At 47.7% G+C, this 19,790-nt stretch overlaps 1 protein-coding gene across 4 annotated transcripts in view; it reads right to left on the bottom strand.

The window, feature by feature from the left end:
* Positions 1–315: 315 nt before the first annotated feature.
* Positions 316–19,790, bottom strand: part of GPT2 (glutamic--pyruvic transaminase 2) — a 33,609-nt gene continuing 14,134 nt past the window's right edge. For all 4 annotated transcript variants that reach the window (XM_057492676.1, XM_057492675.1, XM_036927450.2 and 1 more), the window contains exons 5-12: positions 18,715–18,848; positions 16,404–16,647; positions 12,768–12,847; positions 10,910–11,046; positions 7,638–7,812; positions 6,023–6,178; positions 5,552–5,664; positions 316–2,766 (exon numbers count right to left, since the gene is read on the bottom strand). In XM_057492676.1, coding sequence (XP_057348659.1) covers positions 2,676–2,766; positions 5,552–5,664; positions 6,023–6,178; positions 7,638–7,812; positions 10,910–11,046; positions 12,768–12,847; positions 16,404–16,647; positions 18,715–18,848 — 1,130 coding nt within the window. In that variant the 3' untranslated portion in view covers positions 316–2,675. The remainder of the gene's footprint in view (positions 2,767–5,551; positions 5,665–6,022; positions 6,179–7,637; positions 7,813–10,909; positions 11,047–12,767; positions 12,848–16,403; positions 16,648–18,714; positions 18,849–19,790) is intronic.

Raw genomic sequence — 19,790 nt, 5'->3', positions numbered from 1 at the left:
TCCAAGACCCCCTTTCTCCAGCTGCCCCCACCCCCATGAAGCTGTTCATTCTTTTACCTCCTCTAGAAAGCCTTGTATTCATTTAAACACTGTCCCACTTGAGGAGGCACAGCCACCTTAGGCAACAAAAAGCATCTCAGGGTCCTTGGGGTTGACATGTAAGAAGAAATGGAAGCTGTGACTGAAATTGGTAGTATTTGGGGGGAAATGTTCATTATTGTTCTGGGAACATAAGTTTTAAGAGTGAAGATGTACAATTAGTGACATCCACTTGATATTTAGTATTAAACTACAAGGAGAGGTTAAACACAGTCACCATTTTGGACATGTATTTTATTGTTTAGAAATTTCCAGCAGTTATCATTAAGTACCTTTGTCAGGAGATGCCTATGAAAATCTAGATTGGAAAACAGGGACAGGCAGGCCTGTCAGCATTTCCTGAAAATTCATACAACACAAGGGCAGCAAGCAGCCTGGCCCTGAGGTGCCGCTGGTGGGACACACAAGACACAGCCCAGCATCCCCCACATGCGGACCTACTCAGACAGAAAACTTCACAGATGTAAAGTGTGACCCCAAACGTTAAACGACTTTCTGGCAGGGCCCAAATAAGACACCAGAAGAGAATTCATAGAAAACCAGACCTATCATGATCAGCATTCCTACCTGAATGAAGTTAATCTCCTAAACCAGCCGACCTTATGTTTTTATTCATTTATTTTAAAAGCAAACCAAGTGTATATATGGCATCTTTTAAAAAATCATGTAAACGCTGCAAATTTTTTAGGGGTTATTTATAATCTAAAGAGATTTATAAAAAACTACTGGACTTGTTAAATGACTACAAATACTAACTCCCCTTCCCCCCATGAAAAAGAAACTGTTATAAAAATATAAAAAATATACTAGCTTCTACTATTTTACCTTTCCACCAGAAATCTCACAACTCTGGGACACATCCTGGTTTATGTACCATATGACGAGCACAAGTGCAATTTTTCAATTTGTTAAGGAAGGAAAAGTTCCAAAACATTCCCTTTGTTACTTGAGACTGTGGCTACTTTCTCCATAGGGATTGTAAGCTAGTGAGTAGTGACATTTTGAAGTTGTCTATTGTGTTCCCCTGCATGGAAGTTATAGCACAGAAGGCTTCCTTCAAAGCTCACTACTCTTCATATTCTTCTCTACAGCTCCTTTAATTCCTGTTTGGGACTTATTGGTCCCCAGACTCCTGAGCTGGCCTTGGCTTCCCTAGCTGTCCACTGTGGAAGGCTGATGGCAGGAGGGGCATCTTGGTAAAGGAGAAGGGGGCACTAAGCCTGCATGCAGACCACAGTGCCTACCTTCGGGGAGTGTGGGTTGGACCCCTACCCAGGTTTGCTAATGCCAGACAGGCTGCAGCTTTGGCAGATGATAGGCCCCTGACTGGGAGAGATGACTGATGCTCAAGACAGCCTGCAGAGTCTGGAAGGGGAGCCAGCAGCAAGTGTGGAGGCAAAACACTTTGCATTCAAAGTTTTATAAACTTCTAACTGATCACATGTACTCTTCTACAGCAGCCAAACTTGCAGCCATTTTGACCAATAGAGGGCCAGGGAATGGACCAACTTTGTTTGAGGCAACAGATGCTACAGGAGGAGAGTGAGGTGTGTGACTGCATCCAAGTCCTTGAGGATGCCCCTCCCTCATTAGGACATTTTCAGTGTTTCATTATCCCTCCTGTCGCCAGCAGGGGGAGATGTGTGTGAAGGTTCAATGAAGCCCTTGGGTGAGAACAGTTGGTGGATTAAGAGATGGATCCACGCCACCAAGCAGTATCCTTCCATGTGACTGGGATATTGGTTGGCTGGGCCCTGTGTCCCTGAAGTCCAGTGAGACCTCTCTGATGGAGGACCCAGCCAGAGCATTCTCTAGAGAACCCTTCACCCCCAAAGCCCTCATGTGTGCAGTCCTCACCACCTGCTGCACACTCCCAAGTGGAGACTTGGTTCAACTGGGAGCCTGGCTCTCACCTCTCCCCTGCACGACCCTCTGACCCTGGCTGTGGCCCTCAGTGCCTGCTACAACCTAGCTTGGCATCCAGGCCAACCCTGGGCACTACTGCCTTCATTATTCTTGTCTGAGAACCAGGCTGTCTGGCCCCAGTACAGATGGTGGGCCCTCTCTGAGCTTCCAGTGCACTTCCCGGCTCTCCTGTTTGAAGCACTAGATCTCACAGCACTGAGGGTTTTTCACAGATGATGGTGGTAAGTTTGGGGTCTGCAGTCCTCCCATGGTTAAGTCATCATTTCCTGACACCTTGTTTCTCTAGATCTGAAACATCTCTCCCAACATACCCTGGTTGTTTTAAACCCCAAATGAACTTTCCAAAGCAACAATAATAACAGATCCAAAGAACACTGGCTACATATGCTGAGCAAGTCCCCTCCTACTTTGGCTGCATCAGAAAAACACAGGGCATCTGTGATATTCCCAATCCACATTTGCTCAGAAGAGAAGTGCTCCCAACATCAAGGCACAAAGAAGTCTCCTGGGGTAAAATGACAATGGAGGCGACTAGTGACCTTTGCGAGGCCTGAGGCAGAGTTGCTGGGGAGGGTGAGTCCAGTCTGGCCTGGGCGGGCATCAGGAGGAAGACTGGAGAACCGGGGTCTCCCTCGAGGCCTGCGGAGCCTTCATGCGTACTTCTCCAAGAACTTCATGTGAAAGTCCTTCACCTTCTGCAGAACCGTCTTCAGCTTCTCCACAGGAGGGAGGATGGTCATTCTGTCAGGAGAGAGGGCAGCATCAGCCTGAACACAAGCTGCTCTGGGACAGAGAGAGGAATGAGCCCAGCAGCTCCTGCCTTCACCTGAAGCTTGAAGATGAGGAGGTGTGGACAAGCTGTGTGGGGAGGGGCAGGCCTGTCCTATCAGCTCCCACGGAGCTGATGGCAGCCCCCCGACAGGACCACAAACTTGCTGAACAGTTCTCTGCCCTCACCCCCACCCCAAATACATTTACTTTTTCACAAGTAACCCATAGGAACAACAGCAGTAAGACGGAGGCTGCACTGAAGCTCCCTAACACATTCACCCATCACCACCAAAGGCCTGCAGAACATTCTGACCAGGGTACAGAACTTTCTCTAGAGCACAACTTGGTGTTTCCTACAGATAGAATGCAAGACTTCACTCCTGCTAGACGGGCCTTTTTTCTCTGTCTTATAGTGGGAACCTCCAGTTACAACTGTCCTGCCAGAACTCCCAAGGTCCCATGGTAATGAACGCCTCCCCCACAACACTGCCAATATGCTTCCTCACCCTAAAGGCATGTTGGATTTAACTGCCTTATGAACAAGCTATGAATTGCCAAGGTGGACCTAATAGGTGGAAAGGCGAGACACACAAGTTTGTCCACCTGGTGCACACTGCCCACAACCTTGAACTGAGGCAAGATTTGGCTCAAGGTGCTAAGTTCATGACATTTCTGCTCTGAGCACCTACTGCAGGAGGCGTCTGAAAGCAGTGTGCATGGAGAAGTGCTCTTCTGAACAGGGCTGGCTGTAGTGGGGAAACCCTGGCCAAGCTGCTCCAGCTGCCTCAGCTCTAGGAGTTCCCCTCCACAGGGGCAGAGTTACATGGCCTGTGAAATGCATCACAGTAAGTGGAGCCAAGTCCATTGTTTCAGATGCAGCATCCTGGCAGGTGTTCAGTACAGTGGATAGCTACTGAGCACCTGGATGCTGGACACTGCTATCATGGAGGTTAAAACAGGCAAGTATGATCATCAAAAAACTTCAACAAAGATCCTGGTACTGTTGCAGTTGTAGCTGCATTCATTCCGCCGGTTTCTGGACTTGTCATTGGAATGAAGAAGGAGATATCTAAGCTGACCTGTGCATACAGTAAAACAACAAATTTGACTGGATCTATATTGTCAGAACTCAACCAAGAATTAGGAGAAGTGCAAGTTGCAGTGCTCCAAAATCTTGCGACTATAGACTATCTACTGTTAAAAGAACATATGGGATGTGAGCAGTTCCCAGGAATGTGCTGTTTTAATTTGTCTGATTTTTCTCAAACTATTCAAATTCAGTTAGACAATATCCATCATATTATTGATAAGTTTTCACAAATGCCTAAGGTACCTAACTGGTTTTCTTGGTTTCACTGGATATGGCTGGTAATTGTAGGTCTGCTTTTGTTATGTATCTGTATTCCTATTCTGTTAATGTGTGTACACAATTTAATTAGTAGTTCATTAAAACCTATACGTGCTTATGTTACTCTACAAGAAGTTATGTCAAAGAAATAATCAATCTTCCCATGTTTTCTTCCATCTACTACTTCTATAGCTTTTCTTCTTCCTTCCTAATTACAGCCCTTTAGTAGAATTTGTGCCTCATATCGAAAATCACTGAATATCATAATTCTTCCAAGTGGGAAAGATACTTCAAGACAAATGCTGGGCATAGAAGCCACAGGGCATAAATCTGCAAAGAAGTAAAAAGCTAAACTTTTCAAAGAATATTGCTTCTCTCTCACTTACCAACTTTACATTTCCCTGTATGGCCCCAGAAGATGACTGGTTAGCCAGAGACGGGTAAGATTCCTCAAGGGAGGAACAACCTAAGACAGGCACAGTCGCAGGGGGGCCATCAGGTGAGAAATTTGGGATCAACAGAGGGGAGGCTTAGAACCTCTCCCTCCCTGTTTTGAGAGAAATCGTCTGCATCCGTGGATGTTTTATTGCCCTTGTCTAGCTTGGATTAACACATAGTCTACAGGCACACACCTGATCATCTACATTTGCTCTCTTACAACACTAAACTAAGTTTCCTACCTTTATCTTACATCTACCTACCACTTCAGCATTTTCTTAAAAATAATAATAATAATAATAATAATAATAATAATAATAATAATAAAGGGAGAAATGTGGGATCCACATATAAATCAAGTATAAAAATCAAATGAGTAATCATATTTAACCTGATTGTTTATAGTTCATGATGCATGATCAAAACTGAAAGTTTTTGTGATGACTGCCCTTGCACTGTTCACCATGTAAGAACTTGTTCACCATGTAAGAACTTGTTCACCATGTAAGAAATTGTTTGTTATGCTTCAGAAGATTGGAGACTGTTGAGAATTAGGCTTGGGGTTGATTAATGATTGTGCATTGAGTCCCCTATACAGAATTTTATTGTTAACAACCATTTGATCAATAAATATGAGAGATGCCCTCTCAAAAAAATAAAAATTAAATAAATTTTAAAAAACAGACAAGTAAAAACACACTGGGAACATTTCACAGTATGTGATAAAGGGAGGCAGAGTGGCCAAGATGACCCTGGAGCCCACCCAGTTTTGTTTAATCCCTGGGCACAGGGTCTCAGCGTGGCTCTGCAGCAGGTCTGAATGGGGGTGGGACTGGGTGGGCACTATGAGTCAGGAGGATGGGGCTGTACCCATCTCAGACTCTGAAGCCACCAGCCTGCTTAATGTGAAGCCCTAGTTTCCCAAGACAAACCTCGAACCAGCCCCCTGGTGAAGAGAGGATGTGGTACCTGAAATGGTAGGTGCCTTCCCTCTGCCCAAAGCCGCTGCCAGGCACCACGCAGATGCCCGTCTCCTCCAGGAGCTTCATGCAGTAGAACATGTCGGGGGCCATTCTCTGGGCCTGTGGGAGCAGGGCAGAACTTAGGATCCACTGCTGGCTCGGCGCTGCACGGAGCACACCACTGAACACTCAATGCCAATCACAGTGACACGGCGGGTTCTTTCCCAGGGCCGCCACCTCCCTTCCCCACTTTCTGTGAGAACCAAGGCAGGGCACTGGGCTGGGGGCAGCTGGAGAGGTCACAAGGAACCCGAGGGCTACTTCAGGGTGGCCATGGGCTGGGGTGCAGGGCCGGGCCTCAGGGAGCCCATCATCTTCCCGCAGTAAGATCTGACTGAGGGGTTCACAAAGACCAGAGCCCCTAGGGCCAGCACCTCTCCCCAGGGCAGTGAGCAGCTGCCAGCCCAACACCCCAGACCTGAGCAGCTTCCACGGCTTTGATGGGGATGAAGATCCGAGGAAAGGCGTACATGGCCCCCTGCAAGGGGTTGCAGTGGATTCCTGGGACTCGGTTAAACAGGTCCTCTGTCAGCTTAGCTTTTTTGGCCAGATTATTGAGGACAGACTCCTTCTCCTGATGAGACAGAGACAGCACAGGAGTCAAAATCTCGACATCACAGATTGGCTCTAGCACTGAAACTACCCCTTCAGTGTGGGGGTAAGAGGGCAGGTAGGCTTGCATGTGCCTGAACACAGCACACCGGGGAGTTGGGCGAAATGCCCATTCCTCTGTGGGGGCTTCCTCCACATTTGGCCTTCAAGGCTGTCATGTGCCCAGGCACATGAGTATAGGAAGTGTGTGGGGCACCTGCTCCATGGGTTCTGTTCTCATACCAGGATGGCACTTCTGAAAATGAGAAATCCAGCCCCTGCACAGCAGTGCAAATGGTCTTGGCCCTGGACAGAACACCCTAGAATATGCTTCTAGGGGATGGCCCCCTTGCTTCATTTTGGGGGGGCCACCCCTCCACACTTCCATCTGTGTAATGTGCATGGGGAATATAGCCCAGGCAAAGCAAATCAGTGACTGGCTCAGAGGTGGACATGTGTCCAGAAAGTACTGCCTGAATGGGGGATGAAAGGCTGTGGCCTGCAGACAAATGGATGAATAAAATACAGTCTAGACACACAACAGAATATTAGTTAGCCTTAAAAAGGAAGCAAATTTTGACACTTGCTCCAAGAGGGACAGACCTTAAAGACATTACACTAAGTGAAATAAACTAGTTACAAAAAGACATACTGTATGATTCCATTTATATGAGGTTCCTACAGTGGTCATATTCATATACAGTAAGTAGAGTAGAACTTGCTAGGGGCTAGAGGCGAGGGTACTGAAGAGTTAGTGTGTAACAGGTACAGAGTTTCAGGTTAGGATGATGAAAAGGTTCTGGAGATGGATGGTGGTAACAATTATACAATGTGAATCTCCTTCATACACTAAACTGTTCAGTTAAAGATGGCTAAAATGGTAAATTTTATATTCTGTGTATTTCACCAAAATTAAGAAAAACAAACAAAAAAGATGTGAGCCTGGAACAGCTGAAAACCCTTTGGTTACATGACCCTCAAATTCCTTTTTCATTTAAACTAGTGAGAGTTGGGTTTTTATCATCTGTAATTGAGAGTCTGACTGGATAGCTTGGATCTGCAAGGCATTTGTTAGGCCAGAGCCAGGCCCAAGGCCTAGAATCAATGCCATGCCCACCCATTTCCCCTTCAGTTAAGTAACAATCTCCCCAGCGTGTTCTCAGGACACATGGGCCCTCCCTCTGGGTGCCTGCCCATCTGTAGTGCTCACAGGTGAGGAAGAGGAAGGGGTCCCCGCCCCACACACACATGCATGTGCAGTCCTCCACTTCAAAACACCAGCCAGCTGCATCCTCAGACTTGGCCTCATAGCAGTAGTTCAGGAACCACAATGGCCCCTGGAGGCCATCTGGTGAGAGGCTGGCTACCGTGACCCTGAATACACTGTGGATACTTCTGACCCTGGCTGCAGCAGTGACACACACAGGCCATAGCAGACTTACCCTGCTGAACTGCTCAAATGACTCCTCTCCTGGCACCGGGGGGTTCACAACAATGTCCATGGCAGCCTGCCCAGACACCGGTGGGCACAGGCGCACCGAGAGCAGCTTTACTAGCTGGCCTTTGATCTCAGGGTGCAGGTTGATCACCTCCATGTAGCCTCCTCTGTAGCCACACCTGGGCAGTGGAGAGGGGAAGAAGACCCTCCAGTCACAGAGAGACCACAACTCAGTGCAATCTGGCTATCCAGAACCTTCTGCAATCATTCCCATGGCCAACAGTGTGGCCAAGTGCTTGCCAATGGAAGGTCAACAGAAGTGATAGGTGCCGAGTTCACATCGCTTCCCTACAAGGAAAAAGCAAGCTCTCTCCTTTCTCTTTCCCTTTCCCACTTCCTCAGCAATGGAGACGCTGGAGCAGCAGCCTCGGTACTAGAGATGGATGCCACATTGAGAAGGCAGAGCAGTCCCACCAGCCCTGGACCCTGAATGACCTTGTGGTCATGTATCCTACCTTTGGACTGTTATGTTGAAGAGAGATACACTTTCATCTTGTTTCAGCCATTGTATTTTTGGGCCTCTTTGTTATAGCAGCTTAGCATGAACTCTAATACATTAGTCTCTGCTGCAAAGGGGCACATCACTCAGGCCTGACACTCCCCTGCACAGGCTCCAGGAGTGAGCATATGATTCTCTGGTGCCAAAGAGCATAGGCTAAGGACTTCTGCTGCAACTTTTTGCTGCCTGAAAACAAAGTCAACCGAAAGGAGAGTGGAGCGGAGAAAGAAAATGAGACAAGGCAAGAAAGCAGAGACAGAGTCCTGTTGACATTTTTATGACACCTGATTCAGCTCACTTCTGGACTTTTTATCAGTGTGGATTAAAAAATAAAAGCCTCTTTGGCATAGGCCAGTTGAGTTTGTTACTTACTATCAAAAGGATCATGACTGATAGAGTCAAATCACAAGAAAATAAACAATGAGTTTTTTAAAAATGGACTTACAGAACCAAATCAGCTCCATCAGTCACACTTTCTGGAGCTGTACCTCCTTCCCTGGACTATGATTGGTAATGCTCAGACTAATGACTGCAGAAATGCAGGCACCCTGAGGCAGGAACCTAGTCTTCCCTTCCTCTGTACACCCCATACCGTCAATCTCAGAGCCCGACATGATGAGATACTCAGTAAAATGCTTATGGAATCAGGCTGCACAACTGAACTAGCAAAGACAGGTTTCCACCTCATCCCACAACTGGACTTTTCAAGTGAGAACATAAATTCTGGCATTGCAGGAAGGTTTCTTCTAACAAGAGTTTAAAGGAAGACTTTTCTGCTTAATCCTCTGCTGATGAGCACAATATCAAGTTGAGCAAGGCAGTGTAATCCTAGGTGCTCAGGATCTGAGGACAACAGGTGACTGCTTGGGATAACCAGCATCCCAGGGACCAATTGTTATAAGAGTTGTCAACAGCGCAGGTGAAGCAATGTGATAAACACACCTGAGTATGAATAATGAGTTAATAGAGGACAGATTTGTTTAGGAAGTTACACAGCATTTGAAAGGCCAGCAAAGAGGTAGCACTGCTAGTAGGATAGCCAGAAAGACCAGCATAAATCAACCCCTGCCCACATCAAATGAAGCCGAGAGCAGCTGGGCAATCTCCCATGGGGACAACTCCCTAGACCTGGCCAAGGTATTTCTTCAAGCTTCAGTTACACTGGCCTCCAGCATAATGAGACCCCTCTCACATCCTGACACCTGGCACATAACAGAATCCCCACAAAGTCAGAGAATGAATGTGCTTGGCTGCAAATGCACTGGCCCTGCCTTCTCAGTCTCCTTTGCAGATTTCTCCCCTCTTCTCCAACTACTGAGCAGTGAGGGTCTAGGCCCAGTTTTTGGACCTCTTTTATATATATACTCACTCTCTATGAGATTAATCTAGCAACTCATTCACTGACATCTCCCAGACTTAAATCTCCAGCTGTCTATCAACCCTGAGCTATAGACTCACATCCACCTCTATCCGGATATCCAATGTGAATTTGCAAATTTAATGTGTCCAAAACCAACTCTCAATCTTTCCCCAAAACCTGCTTCACCCACAGCCTTCCTCATCTATTGATGGCAATTCCATCCTTCCTGTTGTTTGATCAGAACACTTGGAATCATCCTTGATGCCTATTTCTCACCCCTACCTTTTCCATCAAGCAACTTCTGTCAACCCCACCTTCAAATATACCCAGGATCTGATGTCTTCTCCCCATCTCTACCCTGACTCACAGTACCTCACATGGGCTATAGTAGCCTCCTAACCTGAGTCTGCGCTTCTATTCTTCCCCTACAACACAGCAACCAGAGAGAGACTAGTAAAAACAAGTCAGATGAGGCCACACCTCTGCTCAAACCTTCCAATGGCTCCCACTTCATTTTGAGTAAAAGCAGAAACTAACCTAAGTAGCCCAGGTAATCCGGCCTCCTACGACTTCTGCCACTTTCTCCCTTACTCACTCCTTTCCAGTCCCCTTGCTGCTCCTGGAATATGCCAGGTATGCTTCTACCTTAGGGCCTCTGCACATGCTGTTCCCTCAGGTATCTGTACAGCTCCCTCCCTCCCACTCTTTTGGAACTTAACTAAAAAGCCAACTCCTCAGCAATATTACCCTTAGTTCCTGGCATTCCCATCTCTTCTCTAGTTATTTGTTTACCTGTCACATGATTCTAGTCATCTATCTGTTACTTCTCTCTCCTCACTAGAACATAAACTCTGTGAGGGCAGGGATTGCTGTGGTTTGCTCACTACTATGCAAGATCAGTGCTGGACTCATAGCAAGTGCTCAATAAATATTAGCCAAATGAACACACACAGGACTGAAGCTGACTCTTTGCCCGTGTTGGGGTGGGGTGCACACAGCACTTGTCTCCTCAGTCTGCTTTCCCTGGCCCCTCAGATTTCAGTTAGTGTTGGAGCAATTTGGCAGGAATCACGCTTGCTGGAAGCTGCTGTGGGTACTGTTTTGTTTTCACTGTTTACTGTACTTAGGCTTCTTTCAAGCACGGTGTTATTTTATGCAAGCCCCTGCACAAGGGCTGTCCTCACACCCCTGGGCTCCCCCCCTTGGGGAGGTGTGGCCTGTCTCCTGCTTCCTAGACCAGCAGAGGCCATATATAATGGTGCCTTCTCTGTCCAGTGGGTTGACTGTAGGGTGGGGCAGAGGAGCGCTGGAACCAGTTGGCCCAGGGATAGTGGGAGGCAGATGGAGGCCAACATACTCGCCCATGTAGCCTTTGGAGGTGGAATGGAAGGAGGCAAGCTCCACGTTGCTGGAGTACTCGGGCCCCATCTCATAAAGCACCTTCTTAAAGGAATGGAATCTGCAGTCTGGAGAATACACGTTATCCTGGTACACCTGTGGGAGTGGAGAGGACAGGGACAGTCACTGAAATTCCCCCAGGGGCCTGAGCTCAAGCAGGCTGCTGCCGAGGGAGGGCACCTGACGTGAAGCCCAGGCCCCAGTGCCACTTCCAGGGACAAGCCAGAACGTGCCCAAAGGAACCTTCTAGAACAAGTGGAACGGCCTCAGGCTGAACACCCACCTGATTTCTCCCACACTCACCTCCACCCATCCCCAGGCCCACTTTCTACCTCATCTGACCAGTGACAATCTGACCCCCACGGACTCCCTCCTGCCCAAGCATGTTTTCTTCCTATTTACTTTCTTCAGTAAGACTAATAATGAAAGCAGTCATGTGCCTATCCTCCCATGTCCCTACTTGACGAGCTAGTGGGATTCTCTCAGCCCTCTGTGGCACCCACCCTGGTTGGTGGTACTGATTTTCTACCCACGTTCACTGTCAGCCTCCCCCACTAGGCTGTGAACACGAGCAGCACCCACCTGTGTTGCTCTGCCTGCCTGCACAGGCCAGCGCTCATCAGGCAGCACACACTCTGCCCTTGGTGATGAACGTCCCATACGCATTTTGAGAGCAGTGAAAGTAAGGCTCTCTGGGGTCACTGTGGGTCAGGGGGAAGGTCAGCTGGCTCCACCTTTAACAAGCCAGGCATTGCTCTGCTTCTCCTCCTCTCCCTTTCCCCAGACCCAGACAGAAGGAGGTTTGTGCACTGATCACGAGGAAAACCTGGGTCACCCTGGTACTCCTCTCCTTTAGAATCGAAGATTTTAGGCCCATCTGCTAACCATGTCAACAGTTTGGTAAGCTGTATGCGTGTGTGGGAGGGGGAGGGGGTGCTAAGGAGCGGGGATAAAGAAACAGAGCTAGTATGCTAGAAGCTTCCACTAACCAGAAATCATGCAGAAAAGAAGATGAAGTGAAAACAAGATTTGACAGGTTTTCCATTCCTTCCTTGCAAAGCAGGAAAAAATGGGCAGGCACCGGCTCCAGAGATGGTGTTCAAGAAGCAATAGCCATTGGGTTAACTAAGATTCCCCTCCTCATAGGCTACTGTGAAAACTAAATGAAATGGTGAATATGGACACCCAAGGAGGCACAGGGCACCAGCACATGTCCCCCAGCACCCACCCTCCCTTGAGAAAGAGCACCTAAATGTGCCCTCAGGGAACAACTCCCCTGCACCTACCTCATTTGGAGGTTTGGGAGGACAGGGACCGACTCCTTGCTTAGGACCTAGTCAATTTGCATATTCTAAGCCCCAGGCCACAGTGATTGGTTCAGCAATGGGTCTGCCACAGGAGCTGCACCAGTAAGGCTCAATTCTGAGACTTCTGCTGCAACCACCAGGAAGAAATGCTCTCTTTCTAGGCTGAGAGGAGGGCAGGCCAATGTGTGAGGGTAACATAAAAGAGAGACTCTGAACAGTACGGTTTGAGTCCCTGGATCCAGCCCCACACCTGTGACAATCACCATCTTTCAACTTCTCTTTTTTAAGTTTAAAGTGGTTTGGGTTAAATTTCTGAAATTTATAACCAAGAGTCCAAACCAATATACGAAAGATTTAGGTCCTATTCACATGTTATATAACACTGAACATCCTCATCCTTGGTTACAATCTCCCTAACACCCACAAGTTCTCTCTGTATACAGAACAATCAGGCCTGGTTCCCTCCCCTAGAAGAGAAGCTCTCGGAGGGGAGAGCTGGGCCATTCTCACCTCATCAGCCAGGAGAAAGAGTTTCTCCTCCCAGGCAAAGTGAATGACATCTTCTATGCACTTCCTGCTTTGCACCTGACCTAAAGAATTTCCCAAGAAAACCAGAATGTAGGTTTAATGCTGTTTAAGTTGTCCCTAGGTGAAAACACTACCCAGAACCACTCAGTGTCCTGTGCTCCCTTCATGACCCTAAGAGATCACCCTCCTTAGCTGCTGTGTCTGGTGGGGTGTAGTCAACCTCCAGGGATCTGACTCACTTAGGCCAAGGATATGGAGGAAGTCGTGTTTCACATTCAACTTTCCTGTTATTCTTATGAGGGGTGTGACTGTGTGTGGTGGGGCACATTTGTCTCCGTCTGAGCTGAAGGACAGAAAGGCATGGGAGTGTAATAGCAGGAAAATAAAACTGAAGGGATTAAATCAATCACTTCAGCTCCCCTCTTACCACCCACTAACAGCAATCAATGGAGAGCCTTGTATGGCTGATGAGAGTAACCAACTTCTTCCCAGAAGCACATACAAGCTCCATGAGGCAGAGGCAGGGACAGGTCTGTCTGGCTCACAGGCTATCCTCAAAGCTGGCACTCAGCAGGTGCTCAGCACATATTTGCAGAATAAGTGCTAAATGACTAAGCCTGCATACCAGCTCCAGCCTCCCATCAGCAGTTCACAGGAGCTGTGCACCGAGGAAGTTAAGGTGCAAGCACTCAGTTTCCCCTTTCAGGGTCTCCCCCTTGATGACTCAATACAGAGTGGCAACACTCACCATCCCTTTTAGAAAGTAAATGCAAACAGCAAAATAATAATCTATCAGTTCATAGGAAATGCCATAGGTGGGAAAAGGAACTAGTGCCACGAGGTGGAAATGGAAGTTTTCCCCAGTGTTTCCCGAGACCTGCCATGAATCTGGCACTGGGAGTATCTGAGGTGCTCACATACCCTTTGGAAAAGCACCACTGACTTACTAAAAATGGCTGTTCTTTACTGTACATATATGTGTATCTATAGGTATGCTTATGTATATGTATGTATGTATTTGTACACATTATTTATATATATATATACACCTTGATCCAGAGTAGTATGTAGAATACATTACCTGTTTAAAAAAAACCTATATTGTCTGTGCAAGATATCAACAATATGTCTGGAAAAAAGTAGATATATCTTATAAGATCATAGAATTGATTAAGACAGGATTTTGGCCTTGATGTAATTCCATTACTAAAGGTCCAACTTTTCTTCCAAGAAAGCACCAACTGGACTTCCTATGTACCAAGCTCAGGGTTCTGGAGTTCCAGAAGAGCAGCAACCCTAGATACCACAAGAAACTAGCTGCTATTCTGAGACAGACAGGGGCTGGCTCCCCACGGCACTGTGCCTGGTTGCAAGTGCGCCTGGCCTTGCAATCTCACAAACTGTATTCTATTAAAATGCAGGCAAAGATCTGAGCACTAAGGATATCAAAACCATGTGCACATAACGCCAAGGGGAGCACAAAGAGGAACTAAGCAAGGGGCAGGGCCTCAGGAAGCCTGCGGCTCAGTGGAGGTAATTAGACTGGCTGTCTGCAAATAATTTCACTTATGTGTGGCATGCAAACTTGTAGACAAGGACAGAGCTTATTTTTCTCCAGTCCCTGTGAGTCATTCCAAACAGACCTGCTAAGCCAATGGATGGACAAGCTCCTGCAATGGTGTTTCAGGAAAAGGGAGTTACATGGCTTTAGAGGCCAGGGCCCATGTGGGCCCAGCAGGGGAGGACACAAGATCACCTCACAGGAGTGGCTTTGAGACAGAGGCTGGAGGGGGTCTCCTAAGTGCCTCCTACCAGAGGCTCAGCCAAAGGAATTTCCCACAAGCTAACAGAAGCATCTGCTGCTTTTACCTGCCCTTCTTTGAGTAACAGGGCTCAGACGTCCTAGGGGGAACTCCCTCTCTTTGCAACTCAGCAGGGCATGGGGCACAGACCTGGCCAATCAGAGTGATTTGACTGGTTCAGGAATGGGCAGCCAACCCAGCTTTGGCTAAGAGTCTGGCATGGGACTTTGAAACTATGAGTGAGGCTCTCTGCTGAGGTTGCTTAAGCTCATAGGCCATGGCTGGAGCTGCTGAAGGACACTCCAAAGACAGATCCTTCCTGAGAAGGGCTCCAACCTAGCAGAGTAGAGCTGGCCAGTGGAGGAAGGCTCCTATGACAGCCATGCTGACTCAGCTGTGCTGCTTTACCCCTGGACTTCAGTTTCATCATCCAGTTCCCTTGGTCTCAAGCTGGGCTTGTCTTAAAACCCAGAGAGCCCCGGCTTCATGTCCCGGTCCGTTTGACACTTTGGAGCCAAGTGGCCACAGAGACAAGATCATGGTCATCATGGTGGGTGTCTATTCTCCATCCCCCACCTTCCAGTAGGTGACTGATTTTCATGTATTAAGACCGCAGAGAGCATAACCAGCCTCTGCCTGCTCATTGTCACTCTTTAAAATACAAAGTAAGTATATTTCCTAAGATGAAGGACTTGCTACTCCAAATTGGGATCAGAAGCATCAGCAACATCTGGGAGTTTGTTAGAAATGCAAATTCTCCAGCACCACCACAGCCAATTACATCAGAATATCTGGCTGTGGGGCCCAGCAATTTGCTTTTTAATAAGCTGAAGTTAGAACCACTGTCCTATAGGGCTCTCATCCTTGGCTGCAAAGAATATTGATGCCTAGGCCCCATCTTAGGAGATTCTAGGACTAGACCTGGCCTTTGACATTTTTAAAAGCTCCTTTGTGATTCTGATGTGCAACCAGAATTAAGAGCACAGCTCCAGCCATCTCCCTACTGCATTGTGGGTAGAATTTTCATCCCTAAAGCTGGTGTAAAAAAGCCAGTGTTAAACCAGCTGCACCCATTTTCTGCACTCAGGAATTCAAGTGGTGCTTTCAGCTGATTGAAGCATCATTTGATGTTCCCAAGAGCAGATTTCCACAATCAGTTCCAACGCTTTTTGGCCCTGACCCAATTTATCTCAGCAAAGGAGGAGAGAGGAGCCCTTGTTCTTGGCATCCAAACAGCATTGGGTGCATATGAAGCCAACAGCCCAGAAAGATCAAAAGAGGCAGGACTACATTTCTTTTTAAAGAAAAATACGCAAAATTAGGACTGCTTTTCAACTTATGGAACAGGATTTTTTGGCTTGCTTGCTTTTGTTTTTAACGTGGCATTTCCTTTTCAGGTCTCAAAGTACACGGCAATGCTGTGTCAAAGAAAAATAATAATGCACACACCAGCATTCTGAAAACTGGTTCAGAAAAACAAGTAGGAGTAAAGGTAAAATGAGGCCTGTGATTAATGGTAATGGTTTGTGTGTGAGTTATCTCGAGGAGATTCTTTGCAAATGCAAAAATAGGGAGAAAAAACTGTTCCTAATAATAACAATTCAACTCTATCCAAAAAAATGCCTGCATCTGCTCACCTCCAAAGGTGGCCTGAAACAAATTCTATGGCGTTACATTAGCAAATCTGAAATTGGAATGGGAAACTGGGACCAAAGAGGACTTGACATTATTTCTTAACTCTTTAGTGTCCAGACATCCAGTACACCATCTAGATACCATGTCCCCCAAGAAACTGGCAAGGAAGTGAAGCACAGACCTGTTGGGTTTCCAGGGTTGATGATGCATAGCACCTTGGGGTCACAGTGGTCTTTGGCCTCCTGCACGGCCCGCCGGAGCTCATTCACATTCAGGGCCCAGCAGTTCTCCTCATCCAGGTAGTAGTTCACCTGGATGGCCCCAAGCTCAGAGATGACCGCTGAGTAGAGAGGGTACTGCGGGATGGGGATCATCACCCCTGTCCGTGACTTGCCGCCCCCCGAGACCAGGATCTTCAGGATCGTCTGCAACCGAGAAGTCACATCTTACAGGACGACTGCTGCTCCCTACCCCGTGGGCCCAGCCCCAGCCTGACCAGTCACCCCACTGCTGGCCTTCAGAGCAATCCCATGGGAGTTGCTTAACTTCCTTGAGTCTCGTTTTCCTCCTACGTAAAACGAGTTCCGCCAGAAGGAATAAGCAAAATTAAATGCTTTAACGTTCTTAACACAGTGCAGGGCATGGAGTTAGATACAATGCTTGTTAGTATTTTTAAAAGGTCTTCTAAAGCAGTTGTCTACAAACTGGCCCTGTCTTAGAATTATTCTGACCTTACCCCTGAAACTCACTCAGTATGTCTGGGGTGGTCCCGGAACTGGTCTTGTCAGTAATTATCAGTACCTCAAGTTGGACAGAGTACCCTGAGGAAGGGATTGTTGAAATGGGATAACATACCCATCTACTACCACCAGGTGGCGCTTCAATGTGTCTCCAAAGCTGAGTGGGCCCTACCTTGCAGGATTCCTGAGAAACCAGGCCACAGGAATCCTTTGGGGCACTGGTGGAGGTGGCAATAACTCAGTTAATAAACCAAAACTCTCTTTTGGGAGAGTCCCCACATTACTCACAGACCCAGTTCCTTGCTGGAAGAATACCACCTGATTAAAAAGTGCAATGACTTTTGCTATTTTTTTATTGAATCTTGAGGATGCCTCCCTCCCCGCCTCCAAGACTTTTTGCCTGTGTTCAGGCTTCTCTGGGAATTGAGAGGGGCCTTGACAGTAGAACATAATGGAAGATGTGATGGCTAGAGGCCTGAGCCCGACCCAAATGCCACAAAAGACTGACTTAAAGCAGGCAGACCACTTCATGTTGGGCCTCAGTTTCCTCACAGACTCCAGAAAGAGATTAGTGCATTTGAAAGGCTTTGGGAAAGGGTGAAAGCACGGAATGAACATCAGAAACAAGAGCCTTGGAGGCCAAGAGAAAAGGAACCCCATTATAGGAAGGGGTCAAGCAGCACACACTTCTTGAGTGGCGCAAATCAGTGAGTTGAGGGCACCTAGCACCAACCAGGTGCTGGGAGGAGCATGCTGACGGGGAATAGAAGGCCACAGACCCCTCAGACCCAGGATTTCTGACCTTCTGCTGAGTAACCACTGACACCAGCCCCTCTTCACCCTGTCCATGGCTGACCCCCAGCCCAAGCTCTTCCTCACATCATACTATGAACATACTATGCCCCCTCCCTGCCAAAGCTGTAACTTAAGAACATAAATCTAATAATGCCCCATGCCTGCTTCAAATCCTTCAGTGGCTCCCCATTGCTCTTGGGATAATGCCCCAAATCTTCAGCGTGGCCTCCAAGGTCCTGTGGGACTCAGGCCCCATCTGTGTGTCCAGGCCCTCCTTGTGTGTGCTCGTCCACTGTGACTCTCCATTTCCAGACACACAGCCTCCCTCCAGCTCAAGACCTCCACATGTGTGGCCCTTCAGCTCAGAGCACCCTCCCTCCCCAAGTTCATGCCTACATATCCTCCAGATCTCTACCTGCTCAGTCTTCCTTGGAGAAATCGCCCTGCCTCCCTCCTCTACCCACCTCCTGTGGCACTTTGTCCTCTCCACCCAGAAGAGAAACTGAAAGCTTATGATTTGACATTTACTTATGTGGTATTAAATGCTGGTCTGATACAGTACTAAGCAGAGGCCAGATGTGTCTGGTTTCCCGTGTTCTCCTCAGCACCTGGGAGAGGAGGAACACTGGTACTGCTGAGTGAGAGGAAGGCCAGTGCCACGAGGAAGACAGGTACCCTCGAGCTCCCCAGGACTTCTTCCCAGCCAGACCTGCAGTGTGCATGCTGGAGGGAAACCAGGGCTGCAGTAGCGTCCAGGTTCACGGAAGACTGAACAAGGTAAGGACGACAGCAGGCCACCGAGGTGCGGTGAACAACAGAGACAGAGAGCCAGCCCCTCCACCCAGGCCTTATCACCCTGCTATCAAGCACACATGCTTCGACCTAACATGCAAGGCTGTTCTTCACGTGGGCAAACAGTGGATAACAAGGAGCTGCCCTCTCACCCCTCCCACATACAGAAATGCCATCACTGGCTCCAGTGGTCAGGTAAATGTTGTCAGGGTCTGCAGGCACGCCGCCATCTCTCCTGGTGATGTAGGCAGCCACATCTTGACGGATGCAGTTGACGCCCTGGCTGGCACTGTAAGACCCTGTAAGACAGCAAGCAAGACAGTGACCAGAGGCAGGATGTCTGTGTATTCACATAATGACCTGGGGGTGGGGCTCAACTCCCACTACTCTAGGCTCTAGAACTGGAGCATGCTGCTTAACCACCTGAGCTTCATCCAACCCATCCTCTCATCTGTCACTTATCTACCCACTCACTCAGCCACCCACCCACCCATCCACTCATCCTCTCAGTATTTACTGAGAACCCACAACATGTCAAGCATTTTCTAGGCCCTAGCCTCTAATCAATTAAGTGGTGCCCATACCTGTTTTACCCACCCTCCATGGTCTATGACAATATAAATCATTACAGCTGGGATTACTATGCTTTAATCACCATTATCTACACATGGTTCCAAAGAACTTGAGAAAATGGGCTGACCCAAAGAGTACATGCCAGCCCCAAGAGTCCAGAGTCCTGACCAGCACTGAGCATAGATTGCTGGGGCTGTTGATATGATTCCCTGTACCCCCACCCCATGTCAACAATATCCTCAATCTGTGGTTTAGAATTAAAATCCAGACCCCCATTTGTATGATGTCCAAAACCAGGCAAAGCTAATTTAGTGCTAGAAGTTAGAACAGTGGCCTCCAAGTATGGACTGCAAAGGGCATAAAGGTATCTTCTGTGGTGCTGGCATGTTCATTATCTTGATCTGGGTGGTGGTTACACAGGTGTGTACATGTACCAAGCTTATGCAAGCTGTACAATATTCGTGCATTTTACCATGTTTGTTATACCTTAGTAAAGAGTATTTTTTTAAATTGTCAGGCCAATGCTCATGTTTTTAGAAAGAAATTAAAAATAGGTGCACAAAGTCTGTGGAAGGAGACTCGAAATGGTGAGATTAATTATCATGGGATGTGAACAAGGAGGCTGGAGCTCAGAGGCAGGAGGCAGATTTTTCACTCCATATCCTTTA

This window comes from Manis pentadactyla, chromosome 15 (assembly GCF_030020395.1).
Source record: "Manis pentadactyla isolate mManPen7 chromosome 15, mManPen7.hap1, whole genome shotgun sequence".
Classification (NCBI taxonomy): domain Eukaryota; kingdom Metazoa; phylum Chordata; class Mammalia; order Pholidota; family Manidae; genus Manis; species Manis pentadactyla.
Note: the sequence above shows the minus strand (reverse complement) of the source record. Positions and strands in the feature narration are given on the sequence as shown.